This window comes from Cervus elaphus, chromosome 5 (assembly GCF_910594005.1).
Source record: "Cervus elaphus chromosome 5, mCerEla1.1, whole genome shotgun sequence".
Lineage (NCBI taxonomy): Eukaryota > Metazoa > Chordata > Mammalia > Artiodactyla > Cervidae > Cervus > Cervus elaphus.
The window spans coordinates 18,464,190-18,489,703 of NC_057819.1; the positions used below are offsets into that span (position 1 = coordinate 18,464,190).

Below are 25,514 nucleotides of genomic sequence, written 5' to 3' on the forward strand. Positions count from 1 at the left end.
TTTTCTTGAAGTGATCTCTAGTTTTTCCCATTCTGTTGTTTTCCTCTATTTCTTTGCATTGATCACTGAGGAAGGCTTTCTTATTTCTCCTTGCTATTCTTTGAAACTCTGCATTCAAATGGGTATATCTTTGCTTTTCTTCTTTGCTTTTCACTCCTCTTCTTCTCACAGCTATTTGTAAGGCCTCCTCAGACAGCCATTTTGCTTTTTTGCATTTCTTTTTCCTGGGGATGGTCTTGATCCCTGTCTCCTGTACAATGTCACGAACCTCTGTCCATAGTTCATCAGGCACTCTATCAGATCTAGTCCCTTAAATCTATTTCTCACTTCCACTGTATAATCATAAGGGATTTGATTTAGGTCATACCTGAATGGTCCAGTGGTTTCCCCCACTTTCTTCAATCTAAGTCTGAATTTGGCAATAAGGAGTTCATGATCTGAACCACAGTCAGCTCCCGGTGTTGTTTTTGCTGACTGTATAGAGCTTTTCCAACTTGGCTGCAAAATATATAATCAGTCTGATTTCAGTGTTAGCCATCTGGAGATGTCCATGTGTAGAGTCTTCTCTTGTGTTGTTGGAAGAGGGTGTTTGCTATGACCAGTGCGTTCTCTTGGCAAAACTCTATTAGCCTTTGTCCTGCTTCATTCTGGACTCCAAGGCCAAATTTGCCTGTTACTCCAGGTGTTTCTTGACTTCCTATTTAGATGTTCCTAAATGCTTCCTCCTAATTTACATGGTTATGGATTAGTAACTAACAGTTTGTGGACCAGAACAGGTCTTCAGACCACACTTTGAGAAGCACTGCTCCAGAGCACGTCTTCCTAAATGGGGTATGCTCCAGGACACTCATGTGGTACAAACAGTAGAGGTGTGCCTATTAATCCACTTAGACTCTGTAGAAGCTGCTCAAGATATTATAAAGAACTCCCAGGCCAGTCATCCTCAGCTATAAGCAGCCTTGTCCTTTTATCTCAGTATGCTAAACAGTAACTATTTACTTTAAGTGCCATGTTGTGAAAAAAGTTAGGAAACACTACCCTCCAAAAATCCCTGCTCATAGTCACAGGGAGACATACATCATAATGTTGATAGAAACATTGCAATAGCAGAAAATTGGAAAATATGCCATAACTAATTGTTGTATATTCACACAATATAGTATATACAATCAAAATAAGCAATTATAGGGTCAAGAAATAATGTAGAGCCAAAAAAGCAAGTTACAGAATAAACAGAGAATGCGTCCATTAGTAGTATTGCTAAGGGAAACTAAATAATATACTGTTTAGGGATACAAATGGGTGTCAAACAGTAAATAAAAATCAGAGAAGGATAAAAACCTAACTCATGATGGGAGTGACCTCCGAGATGGGTGGAAACTGGATGGGATAAGGTAGAGGGACAAAAGGAATCTCAAAAGTGTTGCTTTTTTAAGCTGAGTAATAAAAGTACATGCTTAGTCCCTCAGTTGTGTCCAACTATTTGCAACCCGAAGGGCTATAGCCCGCCAGGCTCCTCTCCCTGTCCTTTTCATACTGTTTGTGGGGTTCTCAAGGCAAGAATACTGAAGTGGTTTGCCACTTGTCCAGTGGATCACATTTTGTCAGAACTCTCTACCATGACCCATCCGTCTTGGGTGTCCCTACATGGCTTGGCTCATAGTTTCGTTGAGATAGACAAGGCTGTGATCCATGTGATCAGCTTGGTTAGTTTTCTATGACTGTGGTTTTTGTTCTGTCTGCCCTCTGATGGAGAAGGCTAAGAGGCAGGTGGAAGCTTCCTGGGAGGGACTCACCGTCGGGGAATCTGGGCCTTGCTCTGATGGGTGGGGCCATGATCAGTAAACCTTTAATCCAATTTTCTGTTGATGGGTAGGACTCTTTTCCCTCCCTGTAGTTTGGCCTGAGGCCAAACCATGGTAGGGGTAATGGCAGTCCTCCTTCAAAAGGACTTATGCCAGCATGCCCCCAGGTTCCCAGGGCTGTTGTATTCAGTGCCACTGACCCCACAGCAAGCCACTGTCGACCCACGCCTCTACTGGAGACTCCTGGACACTCACAGGCTCAGTCTCTTGTGGGGTCACTGCTTCTTTCTCCTGGGTCCTGGTGCGCACAAAGTTTTGTTGGTGATGGACAGGGAAGCCTGGAGTACTGCAGTCCATGGGGTTGCAAAGAGTCAGACACTGAAATGAACCAAGGCTCCTCTGTCCATGGGGATTCTCCAGGCAAGAATACTGGAGTGGGTTGCCATGCCCTCTTTCCAGGGGATCTTCCCAACCCAGGGACAGAACATAGGTCTTCCAGATGGCAGGCAGATTCTTTACTGTCTGAGCCATAAGGACGTCTTTCATACACAACACACACACACAAACACACACTTTCACTATTCTTATTTAACATAATTTTTTAAAATTAAACATTTTGAAAGTAAATAAACATTAAAGAATCAGTCAAGAAGGTCCCAAATCTAACCAATGGTTTCAGAAGACAACAGAAACAAAAAAGGTAGAAATAATACAAGAAAACTTTCCAAAACTGAAGAACAAAAGATTCTAAATTAGAAGAGCCATATAGAATGTTCAGTTCAATGAAAGAAAGAGCTATACTTAAGTATATAATCTTAAAAATTTAGAAAACTGGAGATAAAGAGAGGATTCTAAAAGTTTCAAGAAGAGGTAAATGACAATAATAACAATGGAAGGTCACAGCAAAGGACTGGGAATCAGAACAGCCTCAGATACCAACAAGGAATACTAGCGAGTGTGTGTGGACTCAGTTGCTTCAGTCATGTCCTACACTTTGGGACCCTTTGAACTGTAGCTGGCCAGTTTCTTCTGTTCATGGGACTCTGCAGGCAAGAATACTGGAGTGGGTTGCCATGCCCTCCTCCAGGGGATCTTCTCAACACAGGGGTGGAACCTGAGTCTCTTAGTTTCTTGCATTGGCAGGCAAATTCTTTATCACTGAGCCACCAGGGAAGCCCAGTGAATTCCACAAGACAATAGAATAACGCCTTCAAATTTCTCAGGGAAAAAGATTTTCAACCAGAATTCATTATTTAGTCAAATTATTGATCACATATGAGGATGGAATAAAGACAGTTTGGAACAAGCAAGATTCACAAAAACGTATTATCCAAGTCCCTATTTTCAGGAACATTCTCTATTATAACAAGAAAATAAACCAAGAAAGAGAAGACTTGAGGTTTGGGAAACAGGAGATCCAAAGCAAAAGAGTGGTTAAGAGAAATTTTCAGGATAATGACTGTGAAGTCTGAGATTACCATTGTATAGCAAGCCTAGAAATTAATTTTTGTACACTGGAACAGAAGAATGGGAGGGGATCCAGAAAAAATTAGTCCCGAGGTTTAAGAAATATAATTACTAGATTACTGTGGATGACCATAATGCCTTATTAAGAGAAACTGTACAGTTCTACCAGAAGGTTTAGAGTTAAGTGAGTGATAGGTACATAAAAAACTAACCAAACAAAAACAAAAAAATGAGGTCAGTATTTAGGGAAAAAAAAAAACAAACAGAAGTGTACAAGAAAGGATACGTAATCATAATATGCTGTGTGGCTTAGCTGTAAATAACATGTTTATACAATCATCATAATGTATATAGTAAATAGTGATGTAATCAGAAATTATAATTATATTGGGAAGCTATAAAGAACATAAGGATATATATGGAGGATAGACAGGGAATGGAGAATGTAGAGCTAAATCCTCATTTCCTATGGTTCAGTTCAGTTGCTCAGTCCTGTCCAACTCTTTGCAACCCCATGGACTGCAGCACGCCAGGCTTCCCTGTCCATCACCAACTCCTGGAGCTTGCTCAAACTCATGTCCATTGAGTTGGTGATGCCATCCAACCATCTCATCCTCTGTTGTCCCCTTCTCCTCCTGCCTTCTATCCTTCCCAGAATCAGGGTCTTTTCCAGTGAGTCAGTTCTTCCCATCAGGTGGCCAAAGTACTGGAGTTTCAGCTTCAGCATCAGTCCTTCAATGAATATTCAGGACTGATTTCCTTTAGAATTGACTGGTTGGATCTCCTTGCGGTCCAAGGGACTCTCAAGAGGTTTCTCCAACACCACCGTTCAAAAGCATCAATTCTTTGGCTCTCAGCTTTCTTTTATACTCCAACTCTCACATCCATACAAGACTACTGGAAAAACCATAGCTTTGACTAGACGGACCTTTGTCGGCAAAGTAATGTCTCTGCTGTCTAGGTTGGTCATAGCCTGTCCAAAATTTTTTTAAAAATCAAGAAATTCTGTTGTTTAGAAATACAAAGGTAAATATTAGAAGAAACAACTAAAAGCATTAAAAGTGGTTGCCTCCAGGAAGCACGACTTGGGAGCATGGAAGGGTATCATTATTTTCATTATGAGCCTTGTCGTACTGTTTTACTTCCATGTGGCTGCACTGGGTCTTTATTGCCGCGCACAGGCTCTCTGGTTGCGGTGAGTGGGAGCTACTCTCTAGCTGCAGTGTGTGGGCTTATCGCTGCAGAGCACTGGCTCCACAGTGCACGGGCTCAGGAGTCGTGGTGCATGGGCCTAGCCGCCCTGCAGCATGCGGGATCTTAGTCCCTGGACCAGGGATTGAACATGTGTCCCCTGCACTGGCAGGCAAATTCTTAACCAATGGACCACCAGGGAAGTCCCCTGTTTTAGTTTTTAAACTACATATTTGTGTTACTCTAAAAAATTATAATGAAAAGAACACTCCACCTCAAAAAAGCCCATCTCCAACAAAAACCTTACAGCTGATAGACTTTAATTTGAATAGACTGTGAGTATTAAAAATTAAATTAAAAAATTAAAATTTTAATTTTAAAAAATTAAAAATTAAATTCTGTGCTAGAATGACTTTTCTGGGCAAAAATTTATAAACTTATAAATTAATCATTAAAAGTCCTAGGAGAAGTACAACAGGGTCACAGAAGCAGTTCAGAGAATTGTTGAGATCATGGGCTTTGCAATCAGAGAAACAATTTCAAATCTTTGCTCCACCACTTAAAGTGACCTTGGGGAGGTATTTAAATAAGATCCAAAAAATGTACTAATGTTCTATAAAATTGAATGATAGATAATGATTAATAATGTCTGTCATTTTGTTTGAACTGCTACTGAGGCTGTAATTCCAATACTTTGGCCACCTGATGTGAAGAGCCGACTCACTGGAACAAACTGATGCTGGGAAACATTGAAAGCAAAAGGAGAAAGGGGCAGTAGAGGATGACATGGTTAGATAGCATCACTGACTCAATAGACATGAATTTGAGCAAACTCTGGGCGATAGTGGAGGACAGAGGAGCCTGGCATGCTGCAGCCCATGGCGTCACAAAGAATTGGACACGACTTAGTGACTGAACAATAAGAACAAAGATTACATGGAAGATGAGATAATTTACTATGCCTTTTAAACACTAAGAAACCAAGAGATGTCAAATAATTAGAATGAACAGAAGAGTAAAGATCTAGGTGTGATATAGTGCTCTTTAGAAGTAAAACAGAACACTCACTACTCCAAGAAACTACAAATCTACATACGCTGAGTACAACTAAAATTTTTGAATGTATCTTTATGAACCGAGATTGGGAAAGAATGAATAAATAAAGATAAGTGTTGTGTTGGGTTTGTAGGGTCACACGTGAATTCTTTGAGATTTCTTTCTTAGATATTTAAAAATTTAAAATATTTTGAAAGAACTCTGGCACAAGATAAACAATAAATCCTTGGAACATTAAGGAAAAAGCTTTCAACAGTGCACTACACAGAGCAGGCCAATCAAGCCAATTTGTCATGAAAGTAAACTATAAAGATTGCCACTGTGCAGGAAGGCCCATTATAGCAGCGATTACTAGATCATTTGATCCAATACACAACTGTAATCTAAATTTGTCATCTATGAAAGAGCAGCCATCATTTCAGATGCTGAGATTAGTAAGATTAATGTTTTAATAGTACTAGATTCTGGCTTCAGGACTAATTTTACAGACTCAATTCCTTTGTGATCAAAATAGAATTTGACAGATCTTCTTTCTCCTTTTGCCCATTTAATATGTTTGGAACCTTTAATAGTAATGGTCAAAATCTGGGCAAGCTTTTTAAAAGGACAAGGCAGCTTATTTCCCTATGTATGTAATCATTTACAAATATCTTTCAAGCTTATCTGGAACTCAAAAGTATTACTGGATTCTAGATATCATTCTGGATACTTATGTGGAAACAAGAATCTCTGCTCCTGTTGCAAATTTCCAACTCAATATCGGGCATGAAGCTATTTTCATAGTACTTAAGCTGTGAAGACTTTATAAGACAACTGTATATAATAAGCACTTTATATGGTCAAGGATCACAAAGAGCTATTTTTTTTTAACACTATTCCTCCTTTTACAGAGAAGAAAACCTATAGAGATATTAAAACAACTCATCAAAGTTCAGAAAGTTAGAAAAAAACTGGATTAGAATGAACATTTGTGTCCTCAAATCCTGTTAGTGCACTATCCATGCTATTTTCCACTTCTTAATTAAATCACATCTTTGTCAATTATTTTATCAAATGATGTTTAACCACAGAAAACTACAGAAATAGGCCCAAGAGAGTTATATGTGAGATGGATAACACCAACTGTTCAAGAGTAGAATGAATATGCCCAATGGTCATAATTTTTTTACCCACTTGTCAATGTTTCTATTCTGTCTGAATTCAGACTTGAAGAAAGCCTGAAAAAGGCCATCTTTTCAAGTCATGCTTCATGTCATAAATCACTTGGATTCCCTGAAGTCTGGTATCAGAGTCATTATTTGTTTTAAGTCAAGAAAAAAAATGTTTTTATGCAACCTTTGTTTTCTGCTAAAATGTTAGTCTTTTCATATCACTCATCATAACTAGCGCAATATATAAATATAGACATACAAACACTATTCTAACCTTTTCCAACCTGTTAGTTTTATGTTTTCAACTTTAAATTAGAAAATCTCACTAAGTCAAGCATAAACAGCATAATTACCTACATATGGTAGTGGATAGGTAAGTGCTGATTCTCTTGGGAGGGTCTATAATAAGCAATGTGATATATGCTAGTAGAAATCTGTCTTAATAGAAACTTGTGGCATAGGAATATCCATCTGGGAAACACAGTTAATCATACCATCCAAGGTCTCTGTGCTTCTATTATAAATCAAATCACCACCACGCAGCTGTTACTATATCTCTAATGGGGTTTTCAACTGCTGTCCAAGCAGTTAACTCTCAAAAACATTTTCTATGAAAAGTTTTCACATTTGGAGTTAAAGTTGTGGGATTACATGGACTGCATATATAATAGCCTACCTTCTATTGCATTGAAATGAGGCAAATTTATTTGATTCTGTTTTGTTCCATCTCCTGGGAAATTTTAGGGGCCTCAGGTCCTGCTATGAACTCTAAAGAGGGTAATGTGATTTGAAAGGTTCTAAAAATATCACAGGTTTGCCTGGACTCACTTAGAAGGGTGGATGATTCAATTACAAGTGTCAAAATTTGATTCCTAATTTTTCAGGATCTGACAGCTGCAGCTAATCTTGCCAGGATTCCCTTATCTTCATTGTGCTTCTCTTTGAAGTATTTAAAGAAGATTTCATAATCTTTGCAATTTAGCTCTAGGATTTCCGTCAGTAGCTGTAGAATTAGTCGGTTGGCTCTTTCTAAAGCTACTTATACATATTATTTGATCAAGCACATTTTTAAAGTAGCCATTAACTGCAAAACAGCTGAGCTTCTTTTAATGGTTAGGGAAGAAAATATAATGAACTCTAAACCCGTACACCATAAACCAGGAGTGACCTTTCAATGCATGAAATGCCAATGGAACCTTAACTAAAGGTTCAGTTGTTGCTATAAAAAAAGTTCAGACTAAAAAAGGCATGCATTCATTTGAATGACAGCTCCAAGAAGGGTACTAGCACTGAATCACTGCAGCTAATTTTTTGTTTTGCTTTTCCAATAATTAAAGCAGAGATTCAGAGATACCAAGGTGGCAAAGATGGTAAAGATTGGAGGCTATTAGGTACAGCCTCTATTCTCTGCTCTTCCATTAGTGAGACAAAGTCACCAAGCTCAGATTATTGCCCATGAAAGGGTGAAGATCATATTTAACAAAAGAACTGACTGAGGACTACTGTATTAAATGGCAAATTTAGGTTTTTGGTCAGGTATTTAAAAATAACTTCATATAATAAACAACTATGGTTAGCATGAAGACTTTATAAAAATAATTTTCTTATCAACTGAAGTGCCATGACATTTAAAAATATTATCAATTTTCTAACGAAAAATTCTGTATCTTGATTAGATTATACACTTCTATTCAGGTTTTCTACACATTTACCAAGTGTTTATTACATGCCAGCTATTAAGTAAATGGTGGCGAAAAAGAGGTATGGCCCTGCCATAATGGAGCTTACTGTTTTCTTAGGGGAGGCAGAAATTTAACAAGTGATCTTAAGTGAGCTGTATCTTAAGAACACGGGCTTTGCAGGTGGCTCAGTGGTAAACAGTTGGCATGCTGATGCAGGAGACATGAGTTCAATCCCTGGGTTGAGAAGACCATGTGGAGGAGGACATTGCAACCCACTCCAGTATTCTGGCCTGGAGAATCCCATGTACAGAGGAGCCTGGAGGGCTATAGTCCATGAGGTTGCAAAGAGCTGGACATAACTTGAGTGACTGAGCATGCACATCTTAGAACACATGTGAACAGAGTGGTATGGGAATGTTTCAGGGTTGTGGGGTGTGAGCTGGAAAATAATAACATGGTATGATTCCTGGGAGAGATGCTACTCCAGCTTTGTCATCTTGAAATCGTACTGATCACATCAACCTTTTATTGACAACTCAGATTCATAATTATGAACATTTACTATTATACTCTGCTGTAACACTTTTAAAATCTCCTCTGACACCGAATTTTGCATAAAGCAAGATAATTCTATGTAAACATTTTTATAGCACCTCAAATTATGGAAAACCAAGGTCACTTATTACTAAAATTCTGTTTCAATATATGAAGTTATCATAGCGTGGAACAACAGCAACAATTTGTACTTTATCATAAATTATATTTCAATAAAACTGTTCAGAAAAAAAGGGGAGGAAACCCTCAGTGTGACAAAAGACAGCATATACAAAGTTCAGAGATAAATGACAGACTAGAACAATTATCCAAATTAATAACTAAAATCCAGGTAAAAATATGGTAAAGAGATTAAAAACATTAACTCCATTAGAAAAAAATGAAGAAAGACAACAAAAGGGCAAATGACAGAAGAAATATAAATGACCAAACATGTATGTGGACAGTTGTTCAATCTTAAGAGAAATAGAAATTAAAACATAATACTGTCAGAATGACAAAAAAATCAAAAGACTGAGGATCAAGTGCTGTTTTAAATAACAGAGGAAACAGATCCTCTTGTACATTCTTGGTTGGAATAAAAAAATTGTACATTCTATAGAACACAATATAGCAATTAAATTTTGTACATGACAATAATTATTATAACTATAGTTTGTATTTATGAAGTACTTCCTATAAGCCAGCCACTGCTGTATACTGCTTAGTTATATTAAATCATTTAGCCCTCACAGCCACCATACGAGGTGAGTACTATTATTGTCCCCACTTTACAGATAAAGAAACTGAGGCACAGAGCAGTTAGGTAACTACTGACATTAGCTGTTAGGTTGACCAGCTGAGAGGTGGCAAAGCTGAGATCTGCACACAGGTGTTCTGCCTTCAGAGCTGATTTTCTAAACCTCTAGAGAAAAGCCTCTTCATTTACTGACATGGAAAAATTTCTGACACATGTTATTAAAAGTAAGTTGCACAACACACACAGTACAATATCATTCACATTTTAAAAAACCCACAAAGCAGTATTATCCAATCTCTGTCTATCTCCAGAGAAAGGACTAAAAGGGTTTACAAAATTAGTAGCAGTGGTTTCTCTCTGACAAACAGTCTGAGGACTGGAGGTAGAAGGTAATCAATGGGGACTTCTGCCTTATGTGTACTGTTTGCTTTTCATTCCATGAAAATGTATTCAGATATTATTTGTACAATCTGATTTTTAAAATATTATTTTATTATTATTATTTTATGTACCCTGGAATACTTGATCATGGTGTATGATGTACACTATGTTGTTGAATTCAATTTGATTTGAAGATGGAAAAAGGTATTCCATGCAAATAGAAACAAAAGGAAAGTTGAGGTAGCAACATTAATATCAGACAAAATAGACTTTTAAACAAAGAAAAAGGACATTACATAATGATAAAGGGATCAATCCAACAAGGAGATACAACATAGATGCATCCAAGACAGGAGAACCTAAATACACGAAGCTAATATTAACAAACATGAAAGGAGAAACTGACAGTAACATGATAATAGTAGGGGACTTTACCACCCACCTACATCAATGGACAGATCATCTAGACAGAAATTTAATAAGGAAACACTGGCCTTAAATGACCCATTAGACCAGATGAATTTAATAGATCCAGCAAGAACATTCCATCCCAAAACAAGAGTAATACTAATCCATCTGAATCAGGGGTCCCCAAAACAACCCCCAGGTTCAATGATTTGCCAGGAGAACTCACAGGGCTCTGCGTAAAATCACGCTCTTGGCCGTGCCTTATTACAGTGAAACGGTACAAAGCAAAACCAGCAAAAGGAAAAGGCACATGGGGTGAAGTCAGGAGGAAATCAGGGGCAAGCTTCCAAGAGTCTTCTCCCTTAATTCCTCCAACAAGGAGGTATAACAACACATGTGAAACACTGCCAACCAGGGAAGCTCATTAGAGACTCAGAGCCCAGAGTTTTTACTGGGGGCTGATCACGTAGGCATACTCTGCCTAGCCCATACCAAAATTCCAGACTCCAAGAAGGAAAGCAGGTGTTCAACATAAACCACACTCTTTGTACGTATAGTTTAGGCACGTGAGCCACTCTTATCAAGGAATGGTGGGAATTCTTCTAAAATCCAAGTTCCCGGATGCCAGCTAAGGGCCAATCTTGCAAGCAAGTCTTTCTAAAAATAGCAGTTTCAGGTCCACTGTTTTAACTCTTTTCTGCACAGATCCTTCCATAATCCTAGCTTTTTGTTCTCAGCTAATTCATAATGAATTCTTTCCATGAATGTTTCCAGACTTTTCATTTGTTTTGATCACCTTCATCTGGACTCTGGCTTGATTATGTCTTTCTTAAAACATGAAGCCAAAAATGTAAAATAATATTCTAAGCATAATTTCACATAAATGGGATATTACATTTTTATTAAGAGTATAATTAAAAAATTTTTTTTTCTTGGCCAAGCTAGGTAGCTTATGGGATTTTAGTTTCCCCACCAGTGATTGAATCTGGGGCCCTGGCAGTGACAGTACTGAGTTCTAACCACTGGACTGTCAGGGAATTCCCAACATTTTTGTTTTTTAAAGCCGCATTACTGCTAGATGATATTTTTAAACTTTTTATTTTATACTGGAGTATAGCTGATTAACAGCTACAGTCCATAGGGTCACGAAGAGTTGAACACAACTCTGAAGCAACTGAGCATACACGCACAGCTGATTAACAGTATTGTGAGAGTTTCAGGTGGACAGCAAAGAGACTCAGTCATACATATACATGTATTCATTCTCCCCTAAACTCCCTTCCCATACAGGCTGCCATATAACAACTAATCGATAATTTTTGAGCTGCAGATAAAACTCAGATTCTACATTATTATTATTTATAATCCCATTAATGACATTTTGTTTGCTTAAGCACAAGGCTCCTAACTACCAAGATGATTTTGAATTACAATGCTATCACCTCTCTCAGACTGACATTCCTTCTAGCTTTCTGTCATGTGAAAATTATTAAGGTTTCTGGAGCTAGACTGCTGCTGCACATCAGTTGTGTCCAACTCTGTGCGACCCCACAGACAACAGCCCACCAGGCTCCTTTGTCCCTGGGATTCTCCAGGCAAGAATACTAGAGTGGACTGCCATTTCCTTCTCCAATGCATGCATGCATGCTGTCGCTTCAGTCATGTCCGACTCTGTGCGACCTACCTCAATTCAAATCATGGTGCCACAACTTACTAGCAATATGATCTTGGATAAGTTAGCCTAAGTCCTCCGTGTGCTGGCTTCCTTATCTGTAAGAACTAGGAATAATAATCATACCTATCTCATAGAGTTCTTCAGTGAAATAAATGAGATAATGTATATAATAAACCTAATATAGTGTCTGGCACATTCAACTACATAATAAACATTATTAATCTAAATTATTGATGAGAATAATAAGCAGGTTAGGATCAAGGGCAAAGTTCCATGGCATTTTGGGGGTGACTTCTCTCAGAGATGAAAGCAATCAAAATTCTTTGAGAATATCATTCAGTGAGACTTCTACTTTATTATACACTTAAATCCAGCACAGAAAACTTCAAGATATAAAGGAGAGTTAGAGACTCATTATTATCAATTTTAAGTTATGTTAGAAACTGTAGTCTCTAAACTTAACCTCTTTATCACCTACCAAACACTTGTTTGAAGAGAAAGAAATCAAGATAGACTAGACTGGCAAGAAAATCTCTATCACTAAGAAGATACTTCCAACTGTGCAATAAATTCCTACCTATGTCAGAAGTCTAGCAGAATAAGATTTTGCTGTGCTTATCCTTATGCGTTGCCTACAAGGCAATCATTGAACATAACTGTTAGCCAAAGTATAAGGAAAAAAACAAGTGTTTTTAGGCTCTTCACCTTTTTTTCTAAAAATATTTATTTATTTGGCTGCTCCAGGTCTTAGCTGCAGCACTCAGGATCAAGTTCCCTGACCAGGGATTGAACCCAGGCCCCCTGCATTGGGAGCACAGAGTCTTATCCACTGGACGGCCAGGGAGGTCCCCATCTTTTTTAATAAGAAAAATCAAAGGAACACAAATGAAAAATCTAGTAAAGAACAAATGCCTGTAGCACTTGTCATCTGCAATTAGAAGAGCTAAAATTCTTAGACAAAATGTAACGTCTGGAATATTGACTTTAATGACAGTAGGAAGCATCAAGACACACACTTCGATATTGAACTTTAAAAATGAACTGATCTCTAAAGAGAAAATGACAAAGGAATGTATAATATCTGTTACATTCATCCTAACACAGTCACATTCCTCAATTTTTCCAAGAAAAGATTAGTCAAACAACTACACATGGATAATCAAGGAATGAAGGTTTATTTCCAAATAAATGGCTGTCATACAGTTTCTAGCAAACTATTATTTTCAGTTAATGACTGTGTGTGTACAATATGGTCCTATTCAGAGTCAAATATGAATTTTAAAATTAACTCATTCTAATAGTGCCATGAAGAATAGTTCAGTATTCATTTTGGAGCACAGCTGCAGAGGCATTCAGATTTGGATTCAAATCCTTGCTCTGCAACTCACTGTGTGACTTCAGGCAAGTTATTTACTGTCTCCAAGCATTAAGGAAGCTGGCCAAGGTCACCCAGCTAGTAAGTAGGCTGAGAAAGCCAGGATGTGCACTCAGACCAAGTTATAGAGACCATGACTTAACTAGTCTGCTACCCTGCCTCTTCCAGGTGCAACAACATGGGTCCCAAAGGAATGATCACTTTTGGATGCCAGATGTTACATGTTGACTTTAGCCTTTGAGTTTCTCAGAAGCTTGGACATCCATTATTTTATAAATGGAGAAGTGATTTGCTTAAGGTCAACAGGAACATGTGAGAGAGACCTGGATCCTGCGTGACCACTTATTAGTTGTGTAAACCTATAATTTTCCTGAGTTTCAACTAGTTGTAAAATGGAAATAATAGTAATCTCTCTTTCAAGAAGAAGGGAAATATATGTTTGCATATCATCTAGCACAGAGCCATGCATAAAAGTTGCTCAATAAATGTTAGCCCTCCCTTTCCTCATTCTTCTATTTGTGACTCTGGGCACAATATTCTTTTCGAACACCATGCTACTATTTCTTGATACCCTCTCACCAACTGTGTTAACAGATGGATGGCAAAGAACATGATTTTTTGGCAATTACCATGTGATACCAAATGAAACCTCAGTGAAGTCCAGCTATATTATATAATTTTAAGTAGAACAAACTTCCTCCCTTTTGTCCATATGGTCTACCACTTTATCAGAGTAGAAAACAAAATTGGTCTACCAAGATTTGTTCTTTATAAAATTATGCTTAATGTTCCCCAATACCTTCTGTTCTTTTAGGTAACTGCCAAATGATTTACTTGATTTGTTCTAGTTTCTGACCAAACGTTGTTTAAAAATTAAGTTGACCTTATCCATATCCAAAATTATCTTTTTCCCCTTAAAAACAGTGCTCTTTTCTGTCATCAGATACTTTTCCTATTCACTATAATTTGTCAAAGATAAAAGCTAATAGCTTGGCATGAGGTTCTTTTCCGTCACATTTGCATAAAGGGAATATCTAATACTGAGTTATAAGCACTATTCAGTGCCAAATATGGCCATAGCAATTGGTATTTGTCAAACAGGCAGTATTTTCCTAAGAAAAGATAAAAATGCTAGGAGATAGCCTGTTCTCTTATAAAGCAAAGTTGCTGCATAATTAATATTTATTTCCTGGATAGCAAGGATATCATGAAGCACACTCTGTTGGCTTCCAAGTATCATTTAAAATACTCCCAATTCTTTTCTTTTCTTGATGTGGGTTTTTTTTTTAATTGAAGGATAACTGCTTTACAGAATTTTGTTGTTTTCTGTCAAACCTCAACATGAATCAGCCATAGGTATACATATGCCCCCTCTCTCCCATCTCCCTCTCCATCCCTAGTCACCCCTCTAGGTTGATACAGAGCCTCCGAGTTCCCTGAGTCATGCAGCAACTTCCCATTGGCTATCTATTTTAAGATGCTTACTCCTTGGAAGGAAAGTTATGACCAACCTAGATAGCATATTAAAAAGCAGAGACATTACTTTGCCAACAAAGGTCCGTCTAGTCAAGGCTATGGTTTTTCCAGTGGTCATGTATGGATGTGAGAGTTGGACGGTGAAGAAAGCTGAGTGCTGAAGAATTGATGCTTTTGAACTGTGGTGCTGGAGAAGACTCTTGAGGGCCCCTTGGACTGCAAGGAGATCCAACCAGTCCATCCTAAAGAAGCTCAGTCCTGGGTGTTCATTGGAAGGACTGATGCTGAAGCTGAAACTCCAATACTTTGGCCACCTGATGTGAAGAGCCGACTCATTAGAAAAGACCCTGATGTGGGGAAAGATTGAAGGCAGGAGAAGGGGACAACAGAGGATGAGATGGCTGGATGGCATCACTGACTCGATGGACATGAGTTTGAGTCAGTTCCGGGAGTTTGTGATGGACAGGGAGTTTGTGATGGACTGGCGCGCTGTGATTCATGGGGTCACAAAGAGTCAGACACGACTGAGCTACCGAACTGAACTGAACTGAATGTAAGTTTCCATGTTACTCTCTCCATACATCTCACCCTCTCCTCCCCTCTCCCCATGTCCATAAGTCTGTTCTCTCTGTCTGTTTCTCCACTGCTGCCCTGCAATGCAATAAACTCTTTGGTACCATCTTTCTAGATTCCGTATATATGCATTGGTATACAATATTTATCTTTCTCTTTCTGACTTACTTCACTCTGTATAATAGGCTCTAGATTTATCCACCTCATTAGAACTGACTCAAAAGGGTTCCTTTTTATGGTTGAGTAAACTGCAAGGAGATCGATCTAACCAGTCCATCCTAAAGGAGATCAGTCCTGGGTGTTCATTGGAAGGACTGATGCTGAAGCTGAAACTCCAATACTTTGGCCACCTCATGTGAAGAGTTGACTCATTGGAAAAGACCCTGATGCTGGGAGGGATTGGGGGCAGGAGGAGAAGGGGACGACAGAGGATGAGATGGCTGGATGGCATCATCGACTCGATGAACATGAGTTTGAGTACACTCTGGGAGTTGGTGATGGACAGGGAGGCCTGGCGTGCTGCAATTCATGGGGTCGCAGTGAGTCGGACACAACTGAGCGACTGAACTGAATATTCCATTGTGTATAGGTACCACAATTTCTTTATCCATTCATCTGTTGATGGACATCTAGGTTTATTCCATGTTCTAGCTATTGTAAATAGTGCTGCAATGAACATTGGGGTGCATGTGTCTTTTTCAGTTTTGGTTTCCTCAGGGTATATGTCTAGGAGTGGGATTGCTGGGTCAGATGGTGGTTTGTTCGTACTTTTTAAAGGAATCTCCATACTGTCTTCCATATTGGCTGTATCAATTTACATTCCCACCAACAGTGCAAGAGGATTCCCTTTTCTTCACACCCTCTCCAGCATTTATTGTTTGTAGACTTTTTGATGATGGCCCTTCTGACTGGTGTGAGGTGATATCTCACTGTAGTTTTGATTTGTATTTCTCTAATAATGAGCAATGTTGAGTATCTTTTCATGTGTTTGTTAGCCATCTATATGTTTTCTTTGGAGAAATGTCTGTTTAGGTCTTTTGCCCACTTTTTGTTTTTCTGGTATTGAGTTGTATCAGCTGTTTGTTTTTCTGGTATTGAGTTGTATCAGCTGCTTGTATATTTTGGAAATTAATCTTTTGTCAGTTGTTTCATTTGCTATTATTTTCTCCCATTCTGAGGGTTGTCTTTTCACTTTGCTTATAGTTTGCTTTGCTGTGCAAAAGCTTTTAAGTTTAATCAGGTCCCAGTTGTTTACTTTTGCTTTTATTTCCATTACTCTAGAAGGTCTTGCTTTGACTTATGTAATCGAGTGTTCTGCCTATGTTTTCCTCTAAGAGTTTTAAAGTTTCTGGTCTTACATTTAGGTCTTTAGTCCATTTTGAGTTTATCTTTGTGTATGGTGTTAGGAAGTGTTCTAATTTCATTCTTTTACATGTAGCTGTTCAGTGTTCCCAGCACCACTGATTGAAGAGGCTATCTTTGCCCTATTGTATATTCTTGCCTCCTTTGTCAAAAATAAGGTACCCATAGGTGCATGGGTTTATTTCTGGGCTTTCTATTCTGTTCCACTGATCTATATTTCTGTTTTTGTGCCAGTACCATATCGTCTTGATGACTGCAGCTTTGCAGGATAACTAGAAGTCAGGAAGGTTGATTCCTCCAGCTCCATTCTTCTTTCTCAAGACTGCTTTGGCTATTCAAGACTGCTTTGGCTATTAGGGGTCTTCTGTGCTTCCATGTGAATTATGAAATTTTTTGTTCTAGCTCTGTGAAAAATGCCATTGGTAATTTGATAGGGATCACACTGAATCTGTAGATTGCATTTGGTAGTATACTCATTTTCACAATATTGATTCTTCCTACTCAGGAACATGGAATATCTCCATCTGTTTATGTCATCTTTGATTTCTTTCATCAGTGTCTTATAATTTTCTGTATGCAGTTATTTTGTCTCCTTAGGTAGGCTTATTCCTAGATATTTTATTCTTTTTGTTGCAATGGTGAATGGGACTGATTCCTTAATTTGTCATTCTGATTTTTCATTGTTAGCATATAGGAATTCAAGTGACTTCGGTGTATTGAGTTCATGTCTTGCGAATTTGCTAAATTCATTGATTAGCTCTAGTAATTTTCTGATAGTATCTTTAGGGTTTTCTATGTATAGCATCATGTCATCTGTAAACAGTAAGAGCTTTACTTCTTTTCTGATCTGGATTCTTTTTATTTCTTTTTCTTCTGCTGTAACTAGGATTTCCTATGTTGAATAATAGTGGTGAGAGTAGACACCCTTGTCTTGTTCCTGATCTTAGAAGAAATGCTTTCAATTTTTCACAACTGAGAATAATGTTTGCTGTGGGCTTATCATATATGGCCTTTTCTATGTTGAGTAAATGGCACATCTATGCCCATTTTTTGAAGAGTTTTAATCATAAATGGGTGTTGAATTTTGTCAAAGGCCTTTTCTGCATCTATTGAGATTATCATATGGTTTTTATCTTTCAGTTTGTTAATATGGTGTATCAAATTGATTGATTTGCATATATTGAAGAATTGTTGCATCCCTGGAATAAACCCAACTTGATCACAGCATATGAACTTTTTAATATGTTGTTGAATTATGTTGAATTTTGTTGAGGATTTTGGCATATATGTTTATCAGTGATATCGGCCTGTAGTTTTCTTTTTTGGTGTTGTGTTCATCTGGTTTTGGTATCAGGGTGATGGTGGCTGTGTAGAATGGGTTTGGAAGTGTTCCTTCCTCTGCAATTTTTTGAAAGAGTTTTAGAAGGATGGGCATTAGTTCTACTCTAAATGCTTGATAGAATTCACCTGTGAAGCCATCTGGTCCTGGGCTTTCGTTTTTTGGGAGATTTCTGACTACAGTTTTTATTTCAGTGCTTGTAATTGGGTTGTTCATAATTTCTATTTCTTCCTGGTTCAGTCCTGGAAAACTGAACTTTTCTAAGAATCTGCCCATTTCTTCCAGGTTATCCATTTTATTGCCATATCAGTTCAGTTCAGTCGCTCAGTCATGTCCGCCTCTTTGTGACCCCATGAACCACAGCACGCCAGGCCTCCCTGTCCATCACCAACTCCTGGAGTCCACCCAAACCCATGTCCATTGAGTCGGTGATGCCATCCAACCATCTCATCCTCTGTCGTCCCCTTCTCCTCCTGCCCTCAATCGTTGCCAGCATCAGGGTCTTTTCAAATGAGTCAGCTCTTCGCATCAGGTGGCCAAAATATTGGAGCTTCAGCTTCAACATCAGTCCTTCCAATGAACACCCAGGACTGATCTTCTTTAGGATTGGCTGGTTGGATCTCCTTGCAGTCCAAGGGACTCTCAAGAGTCTTCTCCAACAGTTCAAAAGCATCAATTCTTTGGCACTCAGCTTTCTTCACAGTCCAACTCTCACATCCATACATGACCACTGGAAAAACCATAGCCTTGACTAGATGGACCTGTGTTGGCAAAGTAATATCTCTGGTTTTTAATACGCTGTCTAGGCTGGTCATAAATTTCCTTCCAAGGAGTAAGTGTCTTTTAATTTCATGGCTACAATCACCATCTGCAGTGATTTTGGAGCCCAGAAAAATAAAGTCAGCCACTGTTTCCACTGTTTCCCCATCTATTTGCCATGAAGTGATGGGACTGGATGCCATGATCTTAGTTTTCTGAATGTTGAGCTTTAAGCCAACTTTTTCACTCTCCTCTTTCACTTTCATCAAGAGGCTCTTTACTTCCTCTTCACTTTCTGCCATAAGGGTGGTGTCATCTGCATATCTGAGGTTATTGATATTTCTCCCAGCAATCTTGATTCCAGCTTGTACTTCTTCCAGCCCAGCGTTTCTCATGATGTACTCTGCATATAAGTTAAATAAGTAGGGTGACAATATACAGCCTTGACGTACTCCTTTTCCTGTTTGGAACCAGTCTGTTGTTCATGTCCAGTTCTAACTGTTGCTTCCTGACCTGCATACAGGTTTCTCAAGAGGCAGGTCAGGTGGTCTGATATGCCCATCTCTTAAAGAATTTTCCCCAGTTTATTGTGATCCACACAGTCAAAGGCTTTGGCATAGTCAATAAAGCAGAAATAGATGTTTTTCTGGAACTCTCTTGCTTTTTTGATGATCTAGCGGATGTTGGCAATTTGATCTCTGGTTCCTCTGCCTTTTCTAAAACCAGCTTGAACATCTGGAAGTTCACAGTTCATGTATTGCCATATAGTTGTTCATAATAGTCTCTTACCATCCTTTGTATTTCTGCATTGTCTGTTGTAACCTCTCCTTTTTCATTTCTAATTTTGTTGATTTGATTCTTTTCTCTCTTTTTTCCTTGATGAGTCTGGCTAAAGGTTTGTCAAGTTTGTTTATCTTCTCAAACAGCCAAATTTTAGTTTTACTAATCTTTACTATTGTTTCTTTCATTTCTTTTTCATTTACTTCTGTTCTGATCTTTATGATTTCTTTCCTTCTGCTAATTTTTGGATTTTTAAGTTCTTCTTTTTCCAGCTATTTTAGTTGTAAAATACTCCCATTTCTTAAAGTGATCTGTAAGTTAATGTGTTGTTTTTTTTTTTTTTTTGCTTCACCACTCGGCAGGCAGTCTTCAGTTACCTGACCAGAAATCAAACTTGTGCCCCCTGCAATGAAAGCCTTCAGTCCTAAACACTGAACTGCCAGGGAATTCCCCTGGAAGTGGATGTTAAAAGCCAAAGAAATTTTTCAATCAACTGCTGATTCATGAATTCTACCTCCTCAATAAACCAGAAGGTAAACAGAGAAGCTACAATCAAAAGCACCAGAGGAAAGTGGTGCTATGGAAACAATTCATTTGTGTTTGGCATAGTGAAGATTCACTGCCAATTTGTAACAGTATGAATTCAATAACTTTTCAAAGCCAAAAATGAGGTTTGGACCTGAGCAGCTTTCCCAAGTAGCTTTTGCTGAGGACTAGTAGCTAATATAATATAAAAAAGCTGTTAGAGGTGGTAAAGAGATGCAATGTATAGGAACTAAAATATGACCTATCACTTGTTTTGCTAAAAGAAAAAAAACGAGCACTGAGCTGAAGGTAAGATATTTTGCTTCATTAATTTACTCTTTCTTGAAATAACTTCATAAGAAGGAGATGGGATTTATATTTTTGATGCTTAACTTCAACCATCTATAAATGACAGTATTACTTGTCCTACTCATCTCATGAGTCTGACAGAAGGATAAGTGAAATAAGAGCTGCTAAATCATTGTTCAAAATGTAAAGAGACAGCAATGTAACACATAATTATATTTTTTAAATTTGTAAGCATTTTTTAATGAAGTCATTTTAATGCCAGTCCCACTGGCCAAGTACACATTATTGATGAAGTAACTTAGTGATATTTTCTCAGCCCTTTATGGAATTATATTTATCAAAAAATCTGAATATTTGCTTACCTGACAGTTCCTACTTATTTGGTTTCACTTTTATAACCTAATACTTACAATAAATCCAATATAAATCCACTTAAAAAGTGAAAATTTGGAACATTATTTCATAAAATCACTAAAATTCCTGTCATTATATATCAAGCATATCTCAGTATTACTGAAAAGAGTTTTCAGTTTTATTTTTATTTTAAAAAATATTTATTTTTATTTTATTTATTTGGCTGCACCAGGTCTTAGCTGCAGCATGCAGAATCTTTAGTTGCACATGTGGGATCCCTGACCAGGGACTGAACCTGGGCCCCCTGCATTGCGAGCATGGAGTCTTAGCCATTGGATCACCAGGGAAGTCTCAAGAGTTTTCAGTTTTAAATAAATAAGTTTCATAAAGTAAATGAACTTCCTATTATTTTATCTTTCTTTTTTAAAATTATTTTTTAGTTGAAGGATAAATGCTTTACAGAAATGTGTTGGTTTCTGCCAAACATCAACATGATGAATGATGTCCCATTACTGACAGACAAACTAAAAAGTAAAAAACATTAATGGTTTCAAACAAAAGCAATAACCATATTCTCGTCCCATTAGACATCTCAACTTACCTCATCTCCCTTCAAAACTTCAGTGCCGTCAAATTCACGGGTCTGATTTGTCTTCACTGACACTTCTCTCTCTAGGTTGGCTAACTTTTCCTTTGCTTCCTGGAGTTCCTCAGCTTTGGCTTCTTTTTTACGAGAAATGATAGATGCCTAATTGAGCATTAAATAAGAATGTAAAATGAGACAATCAACTTTCTATTATTTTCTGAAATTATGTATTTTTCAGATTTTACTGACTGAGCTAAATTTTCAATATCAGGTCGACTTCTTCCGACAATACCCTTTGCCCTACCACCTGCTATCATGAGTTTGATATTTAGTATGAGTATGCTGTATATATACACACACACACACACATATATACACATATCCCCTTCATAGATCACTGCCTTGTCATGGCAGAGAGGCTTGCATAACTCTGAATCTATGAGCCATGCCATGCAGGGCCACCCAAAATGGGCAGATCTTAGCAGAGAGTTCTGACAAAACATGATCCACTGGAGAAGGGAATGGCAAACCATTCCAGTATACTTGCCGTATGAACCTCATGAACTGTATAAAAGGCCAAAAAGATATGACACCAAAAGATGAGTCCCTTGGGTCTGAAGGTGTCCAATATGATACTGGGGAATGGAGAAGAATTACCAATAGACCTAGAATGAATGAAGAGGCTGGGCCAAGGCAGATACAACACTCAGTTGTGGATGTGTCTGCTGATGAAAGTAAAATCCAATGCTGCAAAGAACAGTACTGTATAGGAACCTGGAATGTTAGGTCCATTAATCAAGAAAATTGGATGTGGTCAAGCAGGAGATGGTAAGAATAAAAATTGACATCCTAGGAATCAGTGAACTAAAACTGACAGGAATGGGTGAATTTAAATCAGAGGACCATTGTATCTACTACTGTGGGCAAGAATCCCATAGAAGAAATGGAGTAGCCCATATAATTGCTGAAAGAGTCAAAAATATGGTACTTGGGTGCAACATCAAAAATGACAGAATGATCTCTGTTTGTTTCCAAGGCAAGCCATTCAATATCACAGTAATCCAAGTCTATGCCCCTACCGATGCTGAAGAAACTGAAGCTGATCAGCTCTATGAAGGCCTGGAAGACCTCCTAGAACTAACACCTAAAAAAGATACTCTATTCATCATTAGGGATTGGAATGTAAATGTAGGAAGTCAAGATAAACCTGGAGTAACAGGCAAGTTTGGCCTTGGAGAACAAAATGAAGCAGGGCAAAGGTTAACGAATTCGGCCAAGAGAATGTACAAGTCATAGCAAATACCCTTTTTCAACAACACAACAGACAACTTTACACATGGATACCACCAAATGGTCAATACCCAAATCAAACTGATTACATTCTTTGTAGACAAAGATGTAGGAGAAGCTGCATACAGTCAGCAAAAACAAGATCTGGAGCTGACTGTGGCTCAGATCATGAGCTTCTCACAGCAAATTCAGGCTTAAACTAAAGAAAGCTGGGAAAAACACTAGGCTAGCCAAGTATGACTTAAATTCATATGAATTCACAGTAGAGGTAACCAATGCCTGAAGAACGATGGACAGAGGTCCGTAATATTGTACAGGAGACGGCAAACAAAACCATCCCAAAGAAAAAGAAAAGAAGGCAAAGTGGTTATCTGAGGAGGCTTTACAAATAGTGGAAGAATGAAGAGAAGTGAAAAAGCAAGGGAGAGAGGGAAAGGTACATTCAATTAAATGCATAGTTTCAAAAAACAGATAGAAGAGCCAAGAAGGCCTTCTTCGATGAACAATGCTTAATAATAGAAGGAAACAAAAAAAGGGAAAAGACTATAGAGATCTCGTCAGGAAAACTGGAAACATCAAGGAAGAATTCCACCCAAAGATGAGCACAATAAAGGGTAAAAATGGTAGAGACCGAGTAGATGCTGAAGAGATCAAGAAGAGATGAAAAGAATCCACTGAAGAACTGTATAAAAAAGATCTTAATGAAGCGGGTTACTATGATGGTGTGGTTAGTCACCCAGAGCCAGACATTCTGGAGTGTGAAGTTAAGTGTACCTTAAGAAGCACTGCTGTTAATAAAGCTAGTGGATGCAATGAAATTCCAGCAGAACTATTCAAATCCCTAAAGGATGATGCCATCAAGGTTTTACATTCACTGCAGAACAATGCCTGCAGTATAGCTGCTGCCACTCCCTAAGGACAAAGGGATGGGAAAATGTAGGATGTTGGCCCCAGATAGCTGTGTAAGTTGCTCAGTCGTGTCCGACTCTTGGTGACCCTATGGACTGTAGCCCACAATGCTCCTCTGTCCATGGAATTCTTCAGGCAAGAATACTGAAGTGGGTTGCCATTCCCTTCTCCAGGGGATCTTCCTGACCCAAGGATCGAATCTGGGTCTCCTGCATTGCAGGCAGATTCTTTACCATCTGAGCCACCAGCGAAGTCCTTGGCATTCATTATGTCAGCAAATCTGGAAGACCCAGCAGGAGCCACAGGACTGGAAAAGGTCAATCCTCTCACCCCAATTCTCAAGAAGGGTAGTACCAAAGAATGCACTAACCATGGGACAATTGCACTCATTTCCCATGCTAGTAAGGTCATGCTTAAAACCTTGCATGCTAGGCTTCAGCATTATGCGAACCAAGAACTTCCAGATGTCCAAGCTGGGTTTAGAGAAGGAAGAGGAGCTAAAGATCTAATTCAGTGGATTATAGAAAAAGCAAGGGAATTTCAGAAAAACATCTCTGTTTCACTGATTTTGCTAAAGCCTTTGACTATGTAGATCATGACAAACTTTGGAAAGTTCTTAGAGAGATGGGAATACCAGACCATCTCACCTGTCTCTTGAGAAATCTGTATGCGGATCAAGAAGCAACAGTTAGAACCCTGTATGAAATAACTGATTGGTTCAAGATTCAGAAAGGAGTACAACAGGGCTGTCTGCTGTCACCTTGTTTGTTTAATCTATATGCTGAGCACATCATGAGAAATGCTGGGCTGGATGAGTTACAGGCTGGAATCAAGATAGGCAGGAGAAACATCAATAACCTCAGATATGCGGATGATACCACTTTAGTGGCAGAAAGCAAAGAGGAATTAAAGAGCTTCTTGATGAGGGTGAAGGAGGAAAATGAATGAGCCAGCTTAAGACTAAATATTAAAAAAACTAAGATCATGGTATCCAGCCCCATTACTGCATGGCAAATTAGAAGGGGAAAAGGTGGAAGTAGTGACAGATTTCCTCTTCTTGGGCTCCAAAATAACTGCGGATGGTGACTACAGCCATGAAATCAGAAGACAAGTGCTTCTTGGCAGGAAAGCAATGACAAACCTAGAGAGAGTGTTGAAAAGCAGAGACATCACTCTGCCAACAAAGGTCCATATAGTCAAGGCTATGGTCTTCCCAGTGGTCACGTTTGGTTGTGAGAGCTGGAATGTAAAGAAGACAGAATGCCAAAGAACTATGATGCCTTCGGACTATGGTGCTGGAGAAGACTCCTGAAAATTCCTTGGATAGCAAGACCAAACCAGTGAATCTTAAGGGAGATCAACTCTGAATATTCACTGGAAGGACTGATGCTGAAGCTGAAGCTCCAGTATTTTGGCCATCTGATGCACACAAATGACTCATTGGAAGCCTCTGATGCTGGGAAAGATTGAGGGCAGAAGAAGAGGGCATCAGAGGATAAGATGGCTGGACAGCATCACTGATGCAATGAACATGAATTTGGGCAAACTCTGGGAGATGCTGAGGGACGGGGAGGCCTGGCATGCTACAGTCTATGGGGTCGCAAAGAGTCAGACATAACTGGGTGACTAAACAACAACAATAATAGACACATACACGTATATTTATATATGTATCAGGCTGCACCACATGGCTTGTGGGATCTTATCTTCCCTACCAGGGGTTGAACCTGGGCCCTGGCAGTGAAAGCACCAAGTCCTAACCACCCC

The 25,514-nt window shown here is 38.6% G+C and overlaps 1 protein-coding gene across 2 annotated transcripts in view; it reads right to left on the reverse strand.

The window, feature by feature from the left end:
- IFT81 (intraflagellar transport 81) overlaps positions 1 to 25,514 on the reverse strand; it is a 213,511-nt gene that overhangs the window by 40,126 nt on the left and 147,871 nt on the right. For both annotated transcript variants that reach the window (XM_043901887.1, XM_043901888.1), the window contains one exon: positions 21,564 to 21,710. In XM_043901887.1, the coding sequence (XP_043757822.1) occupies positions 21,564 to 21,710 (147 nt within the window). The remainder of the gene's footprint in view (positions 1 to 21,563; positions 21,711 to 25,514) is intronic.